At 40.4% G+C, this 22,456-nt stretch overlaps 1 protein-coding gene across 3 annotated transcripts in view; it reads right to left on the reverse strand.

Moving 5' to 3' along the window:
- Positions 1–22,456, reverse strand: part of LOC148891384 (guanine nucleotide exchange factor VAV3-like) — a 34,055-nt gene that overhangs the window by 7,210 nt on the left and 4,389 nt on the right. For 2 of the 3 annotated variants that reach the window (XM_089008554.1, XM_089008557.1), the window contains exons 3-24: positions 21,547–21,605; positions 21,232–21,297; positions 20,487–20,595; positions 19,276–19,371; positions 18,666–18,734; positions 18,462–18,565; positions 18,244–18,343; positions 18,072–18,167; positions 16,086–16,154; positions 15,667–15,753; positions 14,103–14,188; positions 13,911–14,043; positions 12,630–12,739; positions 11,225–11,326; positions 11,050–11,141; positions 10,033–10,055; positions 9,846–9,903; positions 8,119–8,249; positions 2,784–2,849; positions 2,464–2,498; positions 2,277–2,393; positions 342–429 (exon numbers count right to left, since the gene is read on the reverse strand). In XM_089008554.1, coding sequence (XP_088864680.1) covers positions 342–429; positions 2,277–2,393; positions 2,464–2,498; positions 2,784–2,849; positions 8,119–8,249; positions 9,846–9,903; positions 10,033–10,055; positions 11,050–11,141; positions 11,225–11,326; positions 12,630–12,739; positions 13,911–14,043; positions 14,103–14,188; positions 15,667–15,753; positions 16,086–16,154; positions 18,072–18,167; positions 18,244–18,343; positions 18,462–18,565; positions 18,666–18,734; positions 19,276–19,371; positions 20,487–20,595; positions 21,232–21,297; positions 21,547–21,605 — 1,896 coding nt within the window. The remainder of the gene's footprint in view (positions 1–341; positions 430–2,276; positions 2,394–2,463; positions 2,499–2,783; positions 2,850–8,118; positions 8,250–9,845; positions 9,904–10,032; positions 10,056–11,049; positions 11,142–11,224; positions 11,327–12,629; positions 12,740–13,910; positions 14,044–14,102; positions 14,189–15,666; positions 15,754–16,085; positions 16,155–18,071; positions 18,168–18,243; positions 18,344–18,461; positions 18,566–18,665; positions 18,735–19,275; positions 19,372–20,486; positions 20,596–21,231; positions 21,298–21,546; positions 21,606–22,456) is intronic. The other variant, XM_089008555.1, reaches the window with a different exon arrangement.

Genomic DNA, 22,456 nt, shown 5'->3' on the forward strand with positions numbered 1-22,456 from the left:
GATAGAAATAAATAAACCCCAAACTTTTTCAGTGTACTTTACTGACCAAGTGCTCTGAGCTAGCAAGAGAAGCTAGCAAGAGAAGTTAGTGTAAACAGTAGCTCGCTACGACTCTGCCTTTCCAATTGTAGTGAGAGAAAATGCTCTATTACCACCCATCAACTCACTACTCCCAATTTTAACCATACTTCCTTTAATTTATGAATGTATTCATCGAGTTAGCATGTTTTAATGATGCCGTTATTCTGCAGTGATGGCCAACAAAACTCTCTGAAAGCAACATCATCAAATCAACAGGATTCCACAAGTTTCGTGCTTTGTGGAGCATCACGGAGCCTTACCAGCAACGTTTTGAAGAGTCGACTCTCCGCGATGTAAAAGCAGCCGTCCTGGGTCAGAATCTTAATGTGCTTGACTCTGTCGTTGAACCTGCACGAGGATGAATAAGACATGCGCTGCTAATCAACGAGACATGCTTGCAAACGTCGGGCCCGGCCTCCCCGTGTTGAAAGTCACGAAGGTCTTTGCGAGAGCAACACTCAAGACCTTTTTAGTGCATTCCATATTCACTCACATCAAATGAGACCATTGGCTAATGGCAGAATGTTGTCACGTTTGTTTAAACGTGCAGTCAGATTGAACCTTCCTGTTCATCAAACTGACCAGTTCGTAGGATTTCAAATACCGGGTACTTTGGTGCGCCGCTGAGTTGATCATTTCAATGAGGTGCGTTGGAGGAACTTGATCGCTTTCCTCGAGTTAAACATGACTTAAAGTGTGCGGTATAGTCACCTTTCTCTCCCTTTCTAGTTTATTTCCTCGCAATCGCATACAGCAGATACATTTAGCGCTTGCGCAAGGTCTCTGACGAATGCGGCGGCAGCCTCTGTCACACTGGTTGCGTAGGCTGCAAAGCCACGTACAATCAAAATTGAATAGAGAGTATAAATACAAGCGTGGGTGGTGAGCCACATGCTACTTCACCTCTTCTTATCGACTCAAAGAGACATATCATCCTGCTCTGATCAATTTTGGTATCAGGTTAAACGCAGGTCTCGGGACTACTTTGCCGGGCAATAGCAAACATTTATCAAAGCAGGGCCTGTTAAGAATGTAGAGAAAAAAAGGCAATCAAATGGGACCATTTAATTTGCCGATCATTTTCAGCTTGGCAAAGGAAATGTCGTCGCATTACTGCGTGGTGCAATTTAGAGTTGATGGAGTTTGCGGGTTGTTTTAGGTGGCATTAATTGTGGAGTCACTTTCATGTGTTGCTTTTCGTTCCCTTATTTAAAAAAGCGGAACTAAGGTATGGAGGGCATAATCCTTTTTGGCTTATGGGATATTGTTATATTTATCTATTTATTTATTTATTTATTTATTTATTTATTTATTTATTTATTTATTTAATATTGATTTCTTTATTTCTTGTTTTTTTATTTATTTACTTATATACGTATTTATGTATGTAGGTATTTTTTTACTTTTATTAATTTGTTAGTTTGTTTGTTGATCTATTTAATTATTTTTGGGAGAACCAACGTCTTATAAATAAATAAATAAATAAAAATGAATTTAATTCATTCGTTGCTAGATGCGCAAAAATGTGTCCACTCCAGTGCCAGGGTTTTTGTCATTGTCACTCAAATTCCAGGACCCACAGAATATTGAGTTGGGACTACATAAAAATTCAAACAAGCGTTAGAAACCTTAGTCTCTCTTCTTTCATCAGAAAAAAATAGTTAATTCCTAAATTATATGGGTCTGGAGTTGGGTCTTGAAATGGGGGTGGCTGTCCAAAATATAATGCAATACATACATATTGGTTTCTATAGCGCTTTAAGAATAGCTGAAGCTGGACAAAGCGCTAACAAGGAAAAAAGTGAAATGCTGCCCCCTTGTAGAAAGGAAAAACATTGCCAGAGGTCTGGCCAGCGATTTATCAGCACCTCAGCAGGAAAAAAAGAAAACCCAAACTAATTCACATCATATTTTCAATTCCTGAATAAATTTGTGAACTGCAGTGAATGAGTTAAGGATCGGTCAGAGTGTTTTATCGGCATTCAAGAGTCAATTTTAGGCACACACATTCTTGCATCACCATGATCCAAAACCACCAGGCACACGGACACGCACGCACACTGAACCGCCGCAGTCCCCAAACAATTGGGTGGTAAATTATCAAAGATTTCACGACAAAGATTTCATGATCTCTGTTGTGTTTGCAGATTAGCATTGACAACCGAGCCCACATAGCATCCACGATGACGACTTACTTGATACTAATGGCATACTCTGTGCATTCTTTACTCCGATGTCGAACCAGATAGGTGCTATTCCCTCTATCCTGTAGCTCCTCTTCGGCCTGGTACCTCTCCATAGGCCCCGCAAACCTGCAAAACCACCAGCAAGTCGTCGTGAACGTGAAAAACTGGACGTCATTGACAATTCCCGTGTTCTTACCAGAGCTGTGCGGAGTAATCGACAGGCTTGGGTAACTGGCACGTCGCAGAAGAAGAAAAGAAACAAGCCGGTTATTATTCGATTCATTGCGCTTGAAAGGCACGGAGGTCAAAGGGCCGCTAATGTGATAGTGGAGGCACGGCGGGAGGTGTGGAAGGCGGCCGGGGGGGTTCAAATCAGACCTCAACAGGAGTGCAGGCATGTAATGGAAAAGCACATCTTTTGGCCGCACACGTCAATATGGGCCATTTACTGGGCTAAATGCATGGCGCTCACGCTTAATTCGCCGTATCGATCGTCGAGAAAATATGCAGACTTACGCAGGGGCAAGGCTTCACGGCATCGCTGGGAAAAAAGCCAATCTTGCCGCTCGCCGGGATTCTGCCCTGTGAAATACAACGGGACGTTAAATCACATCAAATGTGTCCCGCGCTTTCCCGTCCAATCACGGTCCTTTTCCTCACTCTTTCCCTTCCTGCCCACAACGTCGCGGATAAATCCTCGGTAATTAGCGCGCAACAAGCGGCACGTCTAGTTTGAAGCTCCCCCCTGGTTAATTACGCTGGCGACTTTGTCGGCGGTTTGATTTGTAGCGCGTCACAACAAGCGGCTCGTTTAGGCCCATAAAATAATGGAGGGTCGTTTGTGCCAGCGAATACTCAAGCAGCGCGGAGATCAAGCAAACTGTATTTTAACGAACAATCTTGTTTATCTCTATTCGGAATTGCATGGAGACGTGTTCATTTGATTGCCTGTTTGCAAAAAAAATAAATAAAAAGAGACAACCGATTGCCACGAAAGGTGAGAATCATGACAATTTGATGCCTCATAATAAGCAAGAAAGGAAAAAAGGAAGCGGAAGTGCCTTGGCTTTGGCTAGCAAACTACTACAGTAAAGTCTCGTTATATCGATATTCAAGGGAGTCCGAAAAAATATCGATATAACCGGGACTATCGATATATCCGACCGTGTTTGCATGTAATTTTCTCCGTGCGTGCATAGAAATAGTATCGATATAACCAGGACTATCGATATATCCGATATCAATATAACGAGACTTTACTGTATATCGCAAGTGTTATGATTTTAGGACATGTGTTTCACTTTCCCAGAGAGATTTTAGCCACAGGTGTCAAACTTGTCACAGGGGCCAAATCTGGTCCCCACATCATTGTATGAGGCCCGGCGAAAGCAGCTCAAACACCTTTCTGTGAGTTTTTAAATTCTCATATGTAATATTTTAGAGGTGCATTATATCTTAGCATTTTCTTGTTATCCATCCCCACATGAGAGTAAATTAACTAATTCACTGCCATTCTGGAATTTATTCGGGAATTGAAAAGCATGACGTGGAGCGGCATTTACGGATTTGTTTGTGTTTTTCCTTCTTTGTTTTTCTTGCGGGGATGCTGATAAAGCACTGGTCAGACCTCTGTCAATGTTTTTCCCATCTACGAGGAGGAAGCCTTTTTGTCCATGTGAGCGCTTTGTTACAGCTTCAGCTGTTGTTAAAGAGCTATAAAAATCAATATGTATGTATTGCATTTTGCATTTTCAAGCTCAGAGAACTACAGACCTATATCACTTAGGAATTACCTTTTTTTCTGATTCAAGAAGAGAGTCTAAAGTTTCTTACGCTGAATTGAATGTTTATGTAGTCCCAAAACTCAATATTCTGCAGATCCTGCAATTTGAGTGAAAATGACAAGAACACCGGCACTGGAGTGGACACATTTTTTGACGTCACCTGGCAGTGAAAGAGTTAAACAATAATTAAATCAACAGTTCTTCTTGATATGCTCCCCCCCTTCCCAACAATTGAAATTCTTTTGCGGACCCTGCATATGATATGCCAGATATCCTTGGCAAAGGTCCGCCTTCCAAAGTGACGCTGCGGTCCATCTCGTGAACTTCATTGCGACAGACTGAGTTCATTTGTAAACGTTTAAGTCAACAAAGCAGCCGGCGTTAGCACTAATTGAGAAAACGGAGTCCCCACTGACACCCCTTTATGTTTTTTTGTTTTTTTTGGGGGGGGGGGGGTAGCTCATCGACTTATCTCCAATTGGCCACTGCACTTTTTTAAGCCGAGAATGTGCAAGAAAAAAAAAGTCTGCCCTTTTAACTCGATTAGAGTCTCCGTGATTCTTCTACGCAATAACATTTCATCCAAGCTCTTTTGGTTCTATTTGTTACGCCCTGGATAAGCGTGCGCGAAAAAGATTAAACACATTACTCGGGAAGCATAAGCAGGAGGCACCCGCCGAAGGATCAAATGAAATCACTGTGATTGATTGTATTGTTGTGCCAGCGGGACGGAGATAATTGCCTTCTGGGTAACGGCAGAGTTATGGATGTGTGAGGGGGTGTAGAGATGGGGAGTTGGAGGGTTTGTTAGGTAATTCCATCCTGTGGCGCCGCCGGGGACGCCCGAGATTAAGGGTACCCTGTGGAGCTTTAATTGTCATCAAGTGCTTCTGTTTGGAAACCCCCCCACAGTAACCTTTGAATTTAGAAGACAGCATAAATGTCTGTTTTTATGCTTTGTTTTCTTATTTTGACAATAGTGTCGACAAGGAAATGAACTGCCAACCCCAAATGGTCCAGTCTTGTCCTATAATTGCATTAATTAACTGGTGCACATAAGAGGGAGCATAGAACACCAATTGTGGGCTGTCTTCATGGGCTCTGAAAAGTTGCCTGCCCAGCCATAAAGTTGCCTGCCCCATTTTTCACAACTTGAAACACAATAATAAGACGATGAATCGCAAAAACAAACATTGTTGCAAAGTATTAAGGATTAATAATCCAAATATATAACAAAAAAAAAACACTTTAAAAATAAGCAATGGATGTACCGACCACAAATGCTCCCTTGCTTAATTTATGGTAAATATCCATTGCTGATCATTTTGCTCCAGTTGTCGTTTGTCCATACACTGTTCGGCATGTTGCACAATCCAATGTTTGCATTGCGTCGTCTGCTACAAGCCACGTGAACTCCTCTTTCCACGATGCTTTTAATGTACGTTTATGTTTTGTAGCGTCATAAATTTTGTTAGCTTCTTTTGAATCTCTCATCTGGGGCTATGATGCTCGGGAAAGTCCAGAAGCACCATTGCAGGCTTCTGATTGGCTGCCGAGTAGGCAAATTGCCAAACAAACCGAAATTCCGAAATTTCCAAAACGAACAAAGATTTCGAAATCGGAATAAAACAAACGTTTGATTTAAAAAAAAAACTTTTTTTTTCTTGAAAAAGCTGTCGGCCACCTGGGCGGAGACGTTTTGTAAGTTGTACGCCCGCGTAAAATTGCCTTGGCGTCCGGGCAGACGTTTTTTCAGACACTGCCAAACTACATGCTTAAAACAGCTGAAATGAAAATAAAAAAAAAGAAAATGTGAAACACAAAATGGCTCACTGAAATTTCTTGAAATTAATTGCTATTATATGTAAAGAACGCGCACCAAGGTTGCCCCCCCCCCCCCCCCCCCCCCCCCTACATTTTTAACACACCAAATCTGGCCCCCTTAGCAAAACGTTTGGACAACCCGGCTTTGAATGGTCTCGCTTCACTTTATACTTGTCTGTTTGCAGTACTACGCTTTGGAATGACCCTCCGTTAAGTGTTAAGCACCCCCACTGCCTTCCTCCCACCGACCCCCACCCACTGTCAACTAATTGCCGTTAACAGATTGAAAACAGTGATCCATCATTGGCCTCACTTAAGAAAAATGCACCGCCACACCGTGAAAAATAGGCTGCAAAGAAAAAGGCCAGAATGTTGCTGTCCCGCTCAAGCCTCTAAATTCATCAACTCGCCGCCGACCTCACACAATGTTTACATCACGCAATGATTTCATCTTACCGAGCAAAGAGGGAGTCACGTGACCTGTGTGTCATATGTGACAATAGATGCTTTTGCGTCATCGTTCAAGTGACAAACGGGAGTAGAGATTTCCACCAAGGCGTGGAGGGATTATGCCCCTGGCAATTTTTAACGGCCTCATATGGACATATAGGACATATATCAGATATGCCCCCTTTGACAGGGTTTCATTCTAAACACTTCCCTCATTTTCGATTCCTGCTGATAAAAACAACAAAGAAACTGAGGTAATAGCATAAAATAGCATCAAACATTTAACTAAATATGAATAATGAATCCCCCCCCCCAAAAAAAAAGACTTTACACTAACAAATGAAGCAATTTTAACGCAAGTGGAAATTGCTTGGCTGATTTCTGATTCGTGCCGACACAAGAAAATAAGAACAAAACAATATAATAAATAATTATGAAACGAGTCTAAATTTCACTGTTTTCTATCCATGTTCGCACCTTTTCACTTTTTTTGTCACTTTTTTTTTTTTTTTGTTTGTTTCAAGCTCTGTCGTCTGCCTTTCCTGTTCATCTGCAGCTCTGTGTTTCTGTAACCCCTCCCCCGCTCACTGCTGCGTGTGTCCCGCATCGTGTGTCCCCTCCCTCCTCTACCATGGATCTTGACCAATCATGTGCGGCGTTAACCGAAGACTGGGGACTGGGAATAGAGGACAAAAAAGTCGTCTGCCATTTCCAGCCCCTTGTTAGGAGCCCCAAGAACGACACACCACTCATTGTGGCGCTCTGTGTGTTCCCCGAAAAATAGTTTGTATGCTAAGATTATATTCTTGCGAATTTAACGTTCGTAAGGTGCTTTAGCTAAAGCGTTCGTAAGCCGAGGTATCACTGTAGTTTGAAAGACGAGTAAAAGAAGCAATTTTTGTAAAACAGCAAAACACTTCAGGAAATCGCCACGGTAGTTTAAGGTTTAATTGAGACAACAGGATACTAAGGTCAATACCATGTAGGCTAAGTCATGCTAATGAGATGAAACCAGAGTCAGGGATAGAACAGTAGAGGTCTTCAGATTGGCTAATGAGTTGAATCCGGAGCCAGGGATATAACGATCGAAGTAATCAGATTGGTTTCCATTAGGGATATAGGGCCAGAGTTACCGGCACAACTTTAGTTCGCTGACGAAGCGCTTCGGATGAGGAGCGAAACGTCCGACACTTTCAAAGAAGTACAGATGACGGCTTAAGAAACGTTTTCATCGATATTTCATGTGATATTCTTTTTTAATTTTTTGAGATTCAAATTTTGCAGTTTTCATGGGCTGTAAGCCATAATAATCAACATTCTAACAAATAAAAGCTTGAAATATCTTCACCTTTTAAGTTGAATTACGTAAATGAACGAACTTTTTCATGATATATTAATTTTCCGAGTATTGCCTGTGATGTAGAAATGAACTCTCAAGGTCATTTCAATCAAAGATTTGGTGAAACTTGTTTTGCTAGCGTTTAATTGATGTGAATAAAAAAACAATACGGAAATGATGTGGTAAACAATCGTAATAAAAAAAATTAAATCGGGCTGATTTACTCGACAGAACAGATTGTCAATTTCAATACGGCGTCCATCTTTTTAACTTTCGGCAGCAATTTTTATTAGATATGATTTTTTTTTTCGGCCATAGTGCCATCACAGCGACACGAACGCGCTGCGTGGACCTCCAACAAAATGAATTTGCAGAGGACGTCGCGTGCAGGCCGAGACACGTACTCCCTCCCCGAAGAGTGGCGTGAGGCACGCACACACGGAGACACACGCACCTGCCACCAGGAGCTGTGCAAGTCGGCGAACATCAACTCGAGCACGTCGCCCGTGCGGGCGCACAGCGGGGGGCCGTGCGGCGGGCAGGGGGTTCCGCCGTAGTCTCGGATTACCAGCATCCTGGCGAAACCTTCAACATAAAGGCATATAGGCCACTCAGGAAAAAAAAATCTTTGGTTACTACAGTGGAGAGCTTGTTGTGTTAGCATTCTAGAAGAATTTTGCGGAATTTTCAAGCGTTAAAAAAAAAAAACGGATATTTGAGGTGGGGGGTTGGGAAACTGAATCTGAAGTGTAGCTCTTCCATCTCCCCCACTAACATTAACTCATTCAATGCCAGACGATGTGCTAAAATGTGTCCACTCCAGTGCCAGGGTTTTTGTCATTGTCACTCAAATTCCAGGACCCACAGAATATTAAGTTTTAGGACTGCATAAACATTCAATGAAGCGGTAGAAACTTTAGTATCTCTTCTTGAATCAGAAAAAAATAGTTAATTCCTATATTATATGGGCCCCGAGTTATCTGAGCTTGAAATGGGGTGGATGAGTAGTGCACCTGAATGCACTACTCAACTCCCCTGCGGTTCCCTATACGTCACTTCCTTGTATCGTGTATCATTGTGACCAACACCTTATCCTCGTGTAGCGTACCAATGTGAGCAGACGTGTTAGTATTGTTCAATCACGATTAAAAAAAAATAAACATAGATTACATTGATTATAATGGGAAATGTTGTTACAATGGGAAATGCTTTCGACCAAATTGGTTTTCAAACAGATTTCTGGAACAGACTATGGTTGAAAACCGTGGTTTCACTGTACACAATGTTCATATTAGATTAAAATGAAAGTACTTTGGTATCCAAAATTTGCTTGAGTGAATTCGCATGTTGTCTTTAACTCATTCACTGGCAGACATGTGAAAAAATGTGTCTGCTCCAGTGCCAGGGTTTTTGTCATTGTCACTCAAATTGCAGGACCCATAGAATATTGAGTTTTAGGACTTCACTAACATTCAATGCAGCGTAAGACACCTTAATATCTCTTCTTTAATGAGAAAAAAAGAGTTAATTCCGAAATGATATGGGTCTGGAATTATATGAGCTTGAAATGAGGGTGGCTGTCCAAAATATAATACATATTGGTTAATATAGCACTTTAACAACAGCTGAAGCTGGAACGGAGTGCTAACATGAAAAAATGGAAATGCTGACCCCTTGTGGAAGGGAAAAAACATTGCCAGAGGTCCGTACAGCGTTTTATCGGCACCTCAGCAAGAAAAAAAAACGAACAAATTCACGAATGGCGCTGTATGTCATATTTTCAATTCAAGTCCAATTCGGGAAAGGCAGTGAATGAGTTAACACCTCCTTCGCCAAAGCGGTCGTTCACTTGAACAACAGATTCTTCTGCGTCCTTCCTGAATGCAATATTTTATAAAAGCATTGAAAAAAACCCATGGCTGCCGGCGTCAGGCTCTGAGTTGGAGACGGAACGCTCATGCCAGGGCCGGCGACATGGCCACTTTGTCACCCACCTCCATCCAGACCCCCCTGAGGAACCTATGAACCGCCCCGCTCCGTGCTCACATTCTCAACATGAGACTTTTACACAAAACAAAGCCAAGCGGGATGTTGCCGCAACTGTGCCACATACAAACTTTGACGACAGGGGTGGATAAAACTAAATGTAAATAAATAAATAAACAAACAAGACAAACCAACCTGGATCTGGAGGGGTTGTGCCTTCCTGAGGAGAGATGAGAGACGGGATCAGTGGTACCTAAACGACATCGTGATGGACAGAAATTGAGAAAAAGGTACACTTAAGACATCATCATTCATATCCATTTCATACATGAAAAATAGCAAATCTTATGTAGAAGGAGAAAAACAATGAATAACTTCTTACCTTGAAGCGATGCTTGGATGACTCTGCGGGTGAATTTGGTGAAACCATTAAAATGCTTAATCCCTCCACATATTACATATCGAACACAAAACAAATTAATGATTAACCAGTTTTCAAATTTGAAGTAAAAAATAATGACTGTTGGTTTGAACTTTAGAAAGCAGCTTGGCACATGACAGGCTTGATTTGCTTTCTGGGGCCGAATAAAATGATGTGGTGGGCCACATTTGGCCCCCGGGCCTCGACTTTGACACCAGTGCTCTAAACAAACCACACTTATCTCTCTATACACCATATATAAATAAATGTATTAACAGCAGGTAACCATCGCGGAATTCAACGTTTTTGATCTGATCATGGAGAAGTCGTTACACAATTTTAAATGTCACGGTGTGTGGATACCAACTTGGACATTATCCTAAAATTCGAGATCGTGTTTAAGTCATTCACTGCCATTCCCGAATTTATTCGAGAACTGAAAATATGATGTAGAGCACCATTCTCGAATTAGTTTGGGTTTTGTTTTTTTCTATACTTGGGTGCCGATAAAGCGTGGGTGCCTCTGGCATTTTTTTTCTTTTCCACAAGGGGGCAGCATTTCCCCCTTTTCCATGTTAGCACTTTGTTCCATCTTCAGCTTTTGTTAAAGCACTAATTAAACCAATATGTATGTATTGCATTGTATTTTGGACAGCCACCCTCATTTCAAGCTCTTACAACTCCAGACCCATATCATTTAGGAAATAACTTTTTTTAAGAAAGAAGAGTCTAAGTTAACCTGGGTTCGGTGTCTCCAACAAGATTAAGAACCACTGGCCTAAGGTTTCTGACGCTTCACTGTAAGTCCTAAAACTCAATACTCTGTGGGTCCTGGAATTCGAGGGACAGTGACAAAAACCCTGGCACCACATTTTTGCACCTCGTCTGGCAGTGAATGAGTTAATTCATCTGATATATATTTGTAAATTAGGCACTTCCTTCATCTTGGGGTGAGAAAAAAAATGATGTTGTCCTCACCTGTCCTTCTACAGAGTCCCAGCTGACCAAGGCACTCCTTGTGGACAGCCAGCGCACATTTTAAACAAACGTAGCCCTGGTTGAAGACTCCCCTGCACGGAGACACATTTTGCCATAAATTGATGTCATCTTCATGTTCATGAATCAACACTTAAATAGAAAGCGTGAGTGTCACCTGAGCAGCAATTGACAAAAGTTGCATGAGGAGATTCGATCAAAGGTGTGCATCTTGAACTGGTGACCATGATGGTTGGCCAACGCCGGTCGGATGTTCGATCTGGTTCATCAAATGTAGAAGATAAACCATCTGAATTTATTTTTTTTAGTTCGGTTTAGTTGGTTAATGACGAGCCAGCAGACGGCGGATGAAAGCAGCATTCGATCATGTCACATTTGCAAGTAGCAATGATGCTAACGCTATTACATTCTTCTTCTTTTCTGTTTGGCTTTTCCCTTCAGGGGTCGCCACAGCGAGTCAGTGTCCTCCATTTTCAGAGGTTTGATTCGCATATTTGTTTTGGCAAAAAAAAATTACGTCGGATGCCCTTCCTGACTCAACCCTCTGTATTTATCCGGGCTTGGGACCGGCACAATAAGACACTGGCTTGTGTCTCCTGTGGTGCTATTAAAACTGGAAATTTAAAAGTACTGAAAAAAAATGTCGGGGAGAATCACTGTAAAACACGGACGGGTGTCAAATTCAAGGCCCGGGGGCCAAATCTGGCCCGCCACATCATTTTATTCGGTCCCCAAAAGCAAATCAAACTTGTGAAATACCATGATGCTTGCTAAAGTCCGAAACAAAATTTCAAATTGTTGTATGTAAACCACAACAGTCATTATTTATGACTTCAGATTTGAAAACTACCATATTTATTCAAGTATAACACGCAAAAATTACTACCTAAAAAATAACTCGAAGTTTGGGAGCGCGTTATATATGGACCTGGGGAAAAATCTCATATATATTTAATGTTTTATCCCTTCTAGGAGGGGGCAGCATTTCCATGGCTTCAATTCTCTGAAAGACCCGGATCACGCGCATTCCTTTTTTTTTATTGTTGATAACCATTCATTTAGCTACGCTTCATTTCCTTTCCTCGCCTTCGCCCACACTGAAACGTGACTTAAGCATTGCTGTTTTGCACAATTACCAATATCCAGTTTCGATTCAGTGTTTACATTGTCAATAAATGATTTTTATCACAATGCTTGGTCTGAGCCGAGAAAAAGTGAAACCACATTTTTTAGCGATTTTTTATTGAAAATTAGGGGTGCATGTTATCAACGTGTGCGCGTTATACTCGAATAAATACGGTAGTTATTCATTCATTTGTTGTATGTTCTGGATGTAATATGGAAAGGAGATGAAACATTTTAATGGTTTCCCCAAATTTATGACGGTCCCTGAGAGGAAACCGTCACTACAATGTGGCCGGTAGCAAAAAATGAGTTTGACACCCCTGATGTAAAGTAACACCACTCTTACTCAAGTACAATTCATGGTTACTGAATCAACCTCTGATGGAAACAATGACCAACAGACAGCATGCAGATTTTTTTTTTCCAATTATACTTACACGGCCATTTCAAACTGATCCAGCCATTTCTTCTTCAGCTCCCTGGTCTTGAAAAAGAGCTCAAAGCTGGTGTGTCCTTGCTGATGCGTCACGTAGAAGCCGTAACACCACTATGTGAGGGGGCGACAAAAACGACAACAATTTGAAAAGGATTTTAAAACATCCATGTAGAGCAGGAGGGTAAAACTCTTCGAGGGCCACTTCGGAGTTACGGCTTCCTCGATAGGGCCGATGTAAAATGTCAATGTTATTTTTTGCCCATTACAATTTCACATCCATACAAAACCCAGCACGTTATCATGACAGTTGACACAAATGATTTGCTCATGATTTGCAAGGTGGTGGTGGACCCCAAAAAAAGCAGGCAGAAGGAAAAAGCAGAGTGTATTTGAAGTATTGTATTAAATAAAGTCTGCAGAAAAAAAACCCTCAAACAGCAAAGTCATCAGAACAAAAAGGTCCAAAGTAGCAAACAAAACCACATGTAAAACATGAAAAGACGAAACAAACCTGACAGGGTGAAACAAATAATGACCCCGACACTAAACAGTTGTGCCGGGAGTCCTTTTAACTGCCACTGATTAAAATGCAGCTGCAGGCGGGGCCCTACAGTGCCACCCGTTGGTCGCAAACCGAAAAGTGACACAAAAAATTGCAAAAAAAATCCCCATTGTGGGACTATTAAAGGCTTTCTTCTTCTGATAAAATGATGTGGTGGGCCAGATCCGGCCCCAGGGCGCTGACTTTGGCACCCGTGATGTAGAGCGTGCCTGAAAAAAAAGAGTTCAATCTCCAGAAATTATCATTCCCGTAATGTTTACCTAAAGAAAGTTGTTCCCCAAAATACTAGGTATGTTAACGAAAACGACTCCAATTATACTCATTGCATTGTGATTTTTTATCAATATGTATCCATGGTAAATTAAAACACATTTATTTTGTCAAAGAAAAAGCCCCAGTGTGCTGCTGCTTGTGGTGTCACATCTGATCAAATCAACTTCAGCCATCGCTCGCCAATTTTTGCCCTCTCCGAACTCCACAAGTGTTTTTATAGAGATCCAAAAAATGTGTTGAATCAGCCGTCGCCCCCGCTGCTACTCCACATTCACGCTCTGAAGTTTCATTTTGCAGCAAATGACATATTGCTGTGAGCAGCTTCGGACTAGCGAGCAAACGCGGCATTTATTTCCAGTTCTTATTTTTGCTTTTTTGGCAAATTAGTGATGATATTGCACAAGTATACCTCATCAACTATTACATGTGATCATGATGTCAGATCACCTTCTTGGCCTCCTTATCCGACATGGGGTTGTCTGTGATCTTGAAGACGTTGAGGTCGATCACGTCCTTCATCTCGTAGTTCTCTCCGCGTCGTTTGCAGACCACCGCGGCCACGTCAAACAAGAATAAGTGCCTGGAAAACCAGGAAGCGCTAAAGTGTTGAGATGAAGACAACATGTCCGCTCTGCAAACCTGTCCAGTTTCCGGCGGTCGAAGTTGGACACCATGCGTACTTCTCCGTCTCCTCTCGGTCGACCGTAGCGAATTAGGGGCTGATTCTTGAGGGTATAATAGCGAATTACTTTTGTTATTAGCCGAAAATATCAACATTAAAACAAAAAGCAATTTATATGTATCCATAAAATCAGAACATACAGCCACGTATTGTGTTACAAAACTTTACTCATTCACTGCCATTCCCCAATTTATTCAGGAATTAAAAAGCATGACGTAGAGTGCCATTTCCAAGTTTGTTCGGGTTTTGGTTTTTCATGCTTGGGTGCTGATAAAGCGCTGGCCATGGCTGCTGGCAATGTTTTTTTTCCCTTCCACAAGGGAGCACCATTTGACTTTTGTCCATATTAGCGCTTTGTTCTACCTTCAGCTGTTGTGAAAGCGCTATATAAATCAATATGTATGTATTGTATTGTATTTTGTACAGCCGCCCCCATTTCAAGCTCATATAACTCCAGACCCATATTGCTTAGGAATTAACTTTTTTCAGATGAAAGATGAGTCTAACGTTTCTTATGCACCTTTGAATGTTTATATAGTCGTAAAACTCAATAATCTTTTTGTCCTGGAATTTGAGTGAAAATGAGAAAACCCCCCTGGCGCTGGACTGGACACATTTTTTGAACATGGTAGTGAATGAGTTAAATCAACCTTATATTACATCTTATTTATTTATTCATTCATTCATTTCTGTATGTATTTATTATTTTTAAGAGGTTGGTTCTCTCAAAAAGAATTAAATAAATAGATAGTTAAACAAACAAACAAATAAATAAACGGACAAATAAATAAATAAAAATACATAAATATATATATATATATATATATATATATATATATATATATACATAAATAATGGAGTGGACACATTTTTTCATGTCTGGCAGTGAATGAGTAAAAAAAAACATTGAAATACATTACTAAATAACGCCCCCCCAAAAATGGGGATTTTTTTTCCTAAAATTTTGTTTTTCCTAAAACAGAGGCTTTTATAAAATATGCATTTTTTTTTCCTTCCAACAATTTTGGTAATAATAAAAGTTTATTTAAAAAAAATGAAGCTTGATCCTAGTAAAATTAGAACAGAAAAGATTTCACCTCACAATTTACACGATGATGGTTATTGGGTCACGAAAGAGTTCAACTCAACACAATTTCCTCTCAACGCTTTTCAAAACAAATTAAATTGCATTCATGCAAAATCAACAACTGTACTTTTAATGCCATTTGCTTTTCAGCGCGGCCCTCCTGACACTGGACTGAATAATCAAAACACATCATAATAATTAAAAGAAGCAACCGGTAATTCATATTGCGCTGGTTTCTATACCTTTCGGCATGAATGCCGACCTTTGTCTCATTCAATGCGACCAGCAACAATTACCGCATTGTTATTGGCAGCTGATGTTTACGCGCTCAATGAAGACTTTTTTTTCAACAGGGTGACCCTGAGCACATGCAATTGTATTTCTTTGCGACATAAACATGATCTGAATGAAAATGTGACATGCGGCAGGCTTACCAGGTTCTCGATGGACCGCTGGTACTGGTCCATCTCCCGGAGAGTCTCGTTGTCTCTCTTCATCTCATTGACAAATTGAGCCAAGTCCTGACACACACGCACGCATGCACTTAATTGTGCAGAAGTTGGACAGATGCAAAAATAATGACAGCGTACACAATATTAGGGACAGATAATCCTTACTGTTCCAAACAAGCCACACCACAAAGAGTCAAACGCTGTATTTATTTTATACAGGTATTATTTATACCTGTATAAAAGTATCATTGCCGATAGATGCCACAAGATGGCAGTGAAGCACTAATTTTCTGTTAGACAAGGCTATGGTCTGACTCACTGAAGCTCCGAACCACACTTCAACACAGTTGCCGAGCATTCAGAGCAGAGAATAGGTAACAAGAATTCACCTTTCTACTTACTTTCATGGCATCCAGCGCCACCTTCAGGTTGATCTTGTCTGTGGCATCATGAGTGTGTTTGAGAAGCTCCTACGAGGGAAAATAATTAGAACTGTACTTTGAATGTTTTTTTAAACAAAAATTACAAACAAATTTGATCAGAGAACACGAAAAGTCGCATTATGATGAAATGTTTTGAATAAAAATATAACGATGCCAATGTACGGTTATGATTGTTGATTAAAAAAAAAAATCACAGAAATACGGGAGGCCATTTTTGTCTGTAATAATCCATCCATCTATCTATCTATCTATCTATCTATCTATCTATCTATCTATCTATCTATCTATCTATCTATCTATCTATCTATCTATCTATCTATCTATCTATCTATCTATCTATCTATCTATCTATCTATCTATCTATCTATCTATCTATCTATCTATCTATCCATCCATATATTTTTTGTGACTGTTCAGTGTCTTTGAAGGCGCTTATATATATACATATATATATAGGAGCGGCCCGGTTGTCGAGTGGTTAGCACACCGGCTTCACAGTGCAGAGGTGCGTGGGTTTTCCCCGGGTCCTCCGGTTTCCTCCCACACTCCAAAAAACATGCATGGCAGGCAGATGGACCACTCCAAATTGTCCCTAGGTGTGAGTGTGAGAGTGACTGTTGTATGTCTTTGTGTGCCCTGCGATTGGCTGGCAACCAATTCAGGGTGTCCCCTGCCTCGTGCCCGAAGACAGCTGAGATAGGCTCCAGCAACCCCCGCGACCCTAATGAGGAATAAGCGGTAGGGAAAATGAGATGAGATGATATATATATATACACACACACACACACACACACACATTTTATTCAGAAGCGCCTTCAAAGACACTTAACTGTCATAAAAGAAGCACAATAACAACACTGATAAAATTATAAATAATAAAAGAGAAGATAAAACTACACGGAGAATGCCAAAATAGGTCATATCGATCTATCATCTATACAGTATATCATATCTATCTACGATTACACTGTATATATATCATATCTATAATAATAAGACTAACCCGATATGAGATAGTATCCCCGAAAAATGCGATACCATGGCATAATTACGTATTGAGTCAAATATCATGAACAACTTCCATTTTCATTTCCATTTCCAATTGTAACTTTTTCCCAGGAAACAAAAAAATAACTTGGAAAAAAAGTTGAATCTTCTAAATATAAAACTTTTCAAATAAAATTGAAAAACTACAACAAATACAACCCCATAAAAACACCTGTGTGGTGTTAATCCTAAAGATGCTGAGGGAATTTGCCTTGAAGCGCATTTCACTTTCAATTCACACATGCACACGCCATCCTTCCGAGCAAGAAGCAATGGGACATTATTGATGGAAGGAGAGGGCGTGTGTGCGGGCGGCCATCTGTTGACGACACCTGAGGACGACCTTTCCAAGGTCAACGCAAATGAAAGAGCCCAAAGGGGGACTATTTCCCCTTGTTTCTTACACTTTCAAAGCTGGTCCTTGGTCAATGTTAGTTTTTTTTACTTTATTTTTTTTTTAGATAAAACAATCAGGATGTAAAATAAGCTGATAAAATGATAATTTAACAAGTGGTGACATTAAATTATGGCAGTTAACTTCTTGAAGGACATATTCGATGTGAATAAGTACTTCTTGAGACTGTGAGACAAAATGTGGCGAAAGTCTCCCCCTTGTGGTTAAACATAGAACGGTAACCTCGACAAAAATTTCACCCACTGTCACCATGTTTGCTTTTTTCCATTTGTTTTACGTGTCACAAATTTGATGACTAATATGTGTTCTACATTTTGATCACATGAAGTGAATATTCATAAAATATAATTTGAAAAGGTTATGTTTTTGAATCATCTATTTTGCATAAAGTCAGCAAATAGGGTTCCTTGACTCTATTTTACATAGTATACGAACAATTGGAAAAAAAGAATAAACGAAATCCTTCAATGAAAATCCCATACCTGCAACAAAAGGTGGTACTTGAGGACCCTCTGCATAGGGACCACCAGCAGGTCCCTCAGGGTAAATTTTCCATTATTAGCCCTTTTGGAACACTCCTACAAGTGCAAGAGTGACCATAACTCCTGGAACATTCGTGATGAGCGCGGTAGAGATAGCTGGTAAAATCCTGACCTCTAGCTTGAGTCGGACATCTTCCTTCTCCTTGCAGATGTGGTCCAGCACAGCGATGGCGATCTCCACGCGGCTGCAGTAGATGCCATATATGAGAAGTCTGTGAGACAAAAGCGATACAAACCACTGTTAAATTGAACTTGCAAGGCAAATTTGACTTTTCAATGGCTTGCATTCAAATAGTTGGGTCTCTGGAATGCATCCTGGTTGTGAAATACCTGTCTTTATAGCTGATGAAGATTTGGTAGAGATTCAAAGCGTTCTTGTTCTGGATGGAATCCTGAACGTCGGCCATTAGGCTCTTGTGAACCTTCACCAAGTCCTGCGGCGAGTATGAAGGCAGTGAAATGTATACAATGACTACAAGAATCAAATTTTTTCATCCATCCTTCAAACATACGACAAAGGGAAAGAAAACTCACCGGGATGTTGACAAACACTTGATCGATTTCAGCCACGGAGAAAATCCTCTTGAGTGGGTTGAGGAAATACTGTGAGAAGACACAAATATCAGCATCATTAGCCAACCTGCTGGCAACAATATGAATGCAAATGTGTGTTAATTCATGACTGCACTCAAACGGAAGCCGGCGGCATTAAAAATAACGGGCCATAAAGAATGAGGCATTTACATAAAAACTGTAACAACTGCTAGATAAACAAGATAGCTAGTTAGCGAGTTAGCTAAGTAGCTAGCTGGAACTGCTGGATAAACAAGATAGCTAGTAGCTAATTAACTAGCTAGTTGGACGGATTAGCTAGCTAGATGCGCGGGCGGGCGAGCGGGCGGGCGGACGGACAGATAGACAGATAGCATGGCCGAAGAAACTCATGATTATGTAAATTCGCTAAATTAGCTAAATTGTGACATCATAATGAATTTTATTTGCTGAGGTTTTTTTTTGTGAGAAATCTCAACTCCACCTAAAATCTTGAATGTGTGACATCCAATCCAGAATAATTATCCGCGCACCAGAAAGAATTCCACACTTGATTGAGGTTGACGCAAAGATCCGAGGGCAACGCCGGTACCTTCTCGATGGATTCCAGCGTCTCAGTGTACTTCTCCTCCGTCTGTTTGATTTCGGAGAGGCAGCAACTGCGAACGTCTGCCATCTCAACCTGCTTCTGAAAAGAAACATGGCTGATTGTGAATCTTGATAAAGAGATAAAAAGTACATTCATTGAGTTGCAAAGAGTAATACTTAGTAAGTGAAGTGTACTGGACCACAGATGCTCCCCAACTTACGAACGAGATACATTCTGAATGGTCATTCAGTGAATTTGTTCGTAAGTTGCTTCAGATTTTGTATGGAATGTTTGTTTAAAGCTTATATAAGTATGTTTAAGGTTTATATAAGTATGTATTTGACAATAAAGCTGACTTTGACTTTGATCTTTAAATGACAACCGACACCGTTTTTTTTGTTTCCTAACTGACATCAGAAAAACGTTTTTTAGCATCTTAAATACCCAAAACACGCAGGCGGATATTTTTAGTCAAATGAAACACCAATAAAAATGACTTAATGTCTCCCAAAACTACTTCATAATGATCTGAGAACGTTTCAGGTTCAGAAGGTCCCACCCCCTTGTTCGTGATGTCACGCCAAGACGTTTTGCCTTGCTTGAGAATGCACAATATGGTGCCAAAGCTCCGTTGGAAATGGGCTGATTTGTTTGCTGGGAATTTGTGTCAACAAGAATCAAATTTTAGTCTTGGTGCAACACACTAGATTCACCATCACGTTATTTATGTGTTTTCCTTCTAATTTCACCATCAACACTGATCAACACAACGTTTTCAGACCAAACAAAGTACCCAAAATGCATTGTGTGTCGCCTTCTCGGTCAGGGGCGTTCCCTCCGTGACGTGACGTCAAGAATCGTCACCAACTCAAAAACAAGACTTCCTGAATATTCAGCGCGAGTCTTAAAACGTAAAATATAGCTATATGCCGTGGAATCTTTGTAAAATACGCTCAGGAGAAGTCATTTGAAGTGATTTTACAAATTATGGACACAACTTGTCCGGACGCGTAGGTTGTCCATTAAGGCTTGTATAACAACCTGTATTGGTTGTTACTGAAAAATAAACATTTAATAAAATATATGCTCTATAACGATATGTACATGTAGAACTGGAGAGACATGTACAACTGGATGTATGTAGCATTGTTCGTAAGTCAAATTTTTGGAAGTAGGGGAATGTCTGTAATTTGTGTGTGAATGTGTATAAGTACCTGGTGCTCTGTCCTCATAAGGTCCTCATAAATCTCTCCACCTGCATCGTCTTCTTCCAGGGTGTATACGGCCGCATACAAATCCTCCTCATCTTCCATGGCATGTTCACTACAACCACGACCAAAAATACATTTAAATATGACATTTAGTCGGCATCTGTATCAGCAGTAGACTCACAGAAAAAGTCTCACGAAGCATCGAATAGAAAGAAAAAAAGAAAAAGGCATGACATTTTGCTTTGTGGTTGTCATTTTGGTTGTCATGTGAGCCCTTTTTGAGGGGTCCTTCAAAGACAGAATGATTGCTACTAACGTTGAGCGACAGTCTGTCTTTGCATTTTCATTACGTATAAGCTAACTCTGACAACTTGCTGTGAAACACAAAACCAAAAACACACCTGCACAAGGACAGAGCTTGACAAAACCTTTGTAGTGAAGGTCCAACTCTAAAAGCGATTCATTTGCGTCCCCTACTGGCACGACAGGCCATAAAACGCTCTTGGTGGAAGTTGTACCCCTTACGCCCCCCATCCCACCCTCACCTCTCAGGAATTTTTAATAGGCATGTCATGCAAAGTCATTCATTTCCTTTGATAATAGCAAACAAACAGAGCAGCGCCTCGGAGAGCCAAGAAGATGGGCCGAGATGGTTCTGACACGCGCTGACATAATTATGTTCTACCAACAGCGATAATAGACCCTCAGAGAGGGGGGGGGATGCGGGGGGACGACACCTCATACATACTCAATAAGGTCTTCCAGGTGATTGTAAATGTCCTCGTCCTTTAAACTCTCCTCTGTGGGGAAAGGCCTGCGAATGACAAAGAAGACATTTGAAGATTACAAAGGCTTCATTTTAAAATTCTGATCGTGGTCTAGAATTCACGGAATGGTTTAAATCCTGAATATGTTCAAAAATCTGGGTCAGGCTATGATGTCTCGTCACTTGGGTCAATGAGCGGAGTTAAAATGAAACATGGTGACGTTGAATTTAGCTGTCGTGAAATGCTTTTTTTGTGTCGTTGCTCGGGCGAAGAACATTGTGAAAATAACAACTTACTTGAATCCTGCTTGCTGGGCTATTGGTGTATAAGAGAGTTTGGATAGACTGTCCATGACCTGGTGGAAGATGTCCATTTTTAGATGAGAGAAATATGATATACCCGTTGAGTGTCTCTTCATACATTGACATGAAATTTACTATCCATGAAAGTTGAAATAAGGCCTGTTTGTTTAGACACGTTCATGAAAACCACAAAACACGGCTAACATGATTTTGGAAAATACGTTGGTTTCACAGTGCACGACCCGCAAAATGATTGAAAGGTGAAAATAAGGAAGGGTGCTGAAAATCTTAAATAAGAGTCAATTTTGGTGGATATGCTAATTGTTTCTTTTTTTTCTAAATCTGATTGTTATTGTTTTTATTATTAATAATGATTATTTTTGCACTATATGCAGCAGAAGTTGATGTACGTCGCCACTTGAGGTTTTGTAAAATATTCCAAAGGTGATTTAATACAATGCTTAACACATAATTAATCAGAAAAATGCTGCATACCGTATTTTCCGGTGTATAAGACGCACCCAAAAGTCTTCATTTTCTTCAAAAGAAGACCTTGCGCCTTATACACAAGTGTGCCTTAGATGTGAAGTAATATTGAGCCACAACTGGTGTCACAATGACTGTCAGCAGCCACCATCGCCATTTCTCCCTGTAGAAGAAGTATTGTGTAACCCCAGCATCTACTTATAATATGGTGTGCCGTATATTTGGAAAACTTTTATATATTTTCGTAATATGTGAAACTTGTTTCATTCATTAAAGGCGCAACTTGTAGTCTGCTGCACCCTACAATAATAATAATAATAATAATAATAATAATAATAATAATAATAATAATAATAATAATAATAATAATAATAATAATAATAATAATAATAATACGACATTTCATTTATGGAAAACG

This window comes from Hippocampus bargibanti, linkage group LG11 (genome assembly GCF_051943395.1).
Source record: "Hippocampus bargibanti isolate YZ-2025 linkage group LG11, ASM5194339v1, whole genome shotgun sequence".
Taxonomy (NCBI): Eukaryota; Metazoa; Chordata; class Actinopteri; order Syngnathiformes; family Syngnathidae; genus Hippocampus; species Hippocampus bargibanti.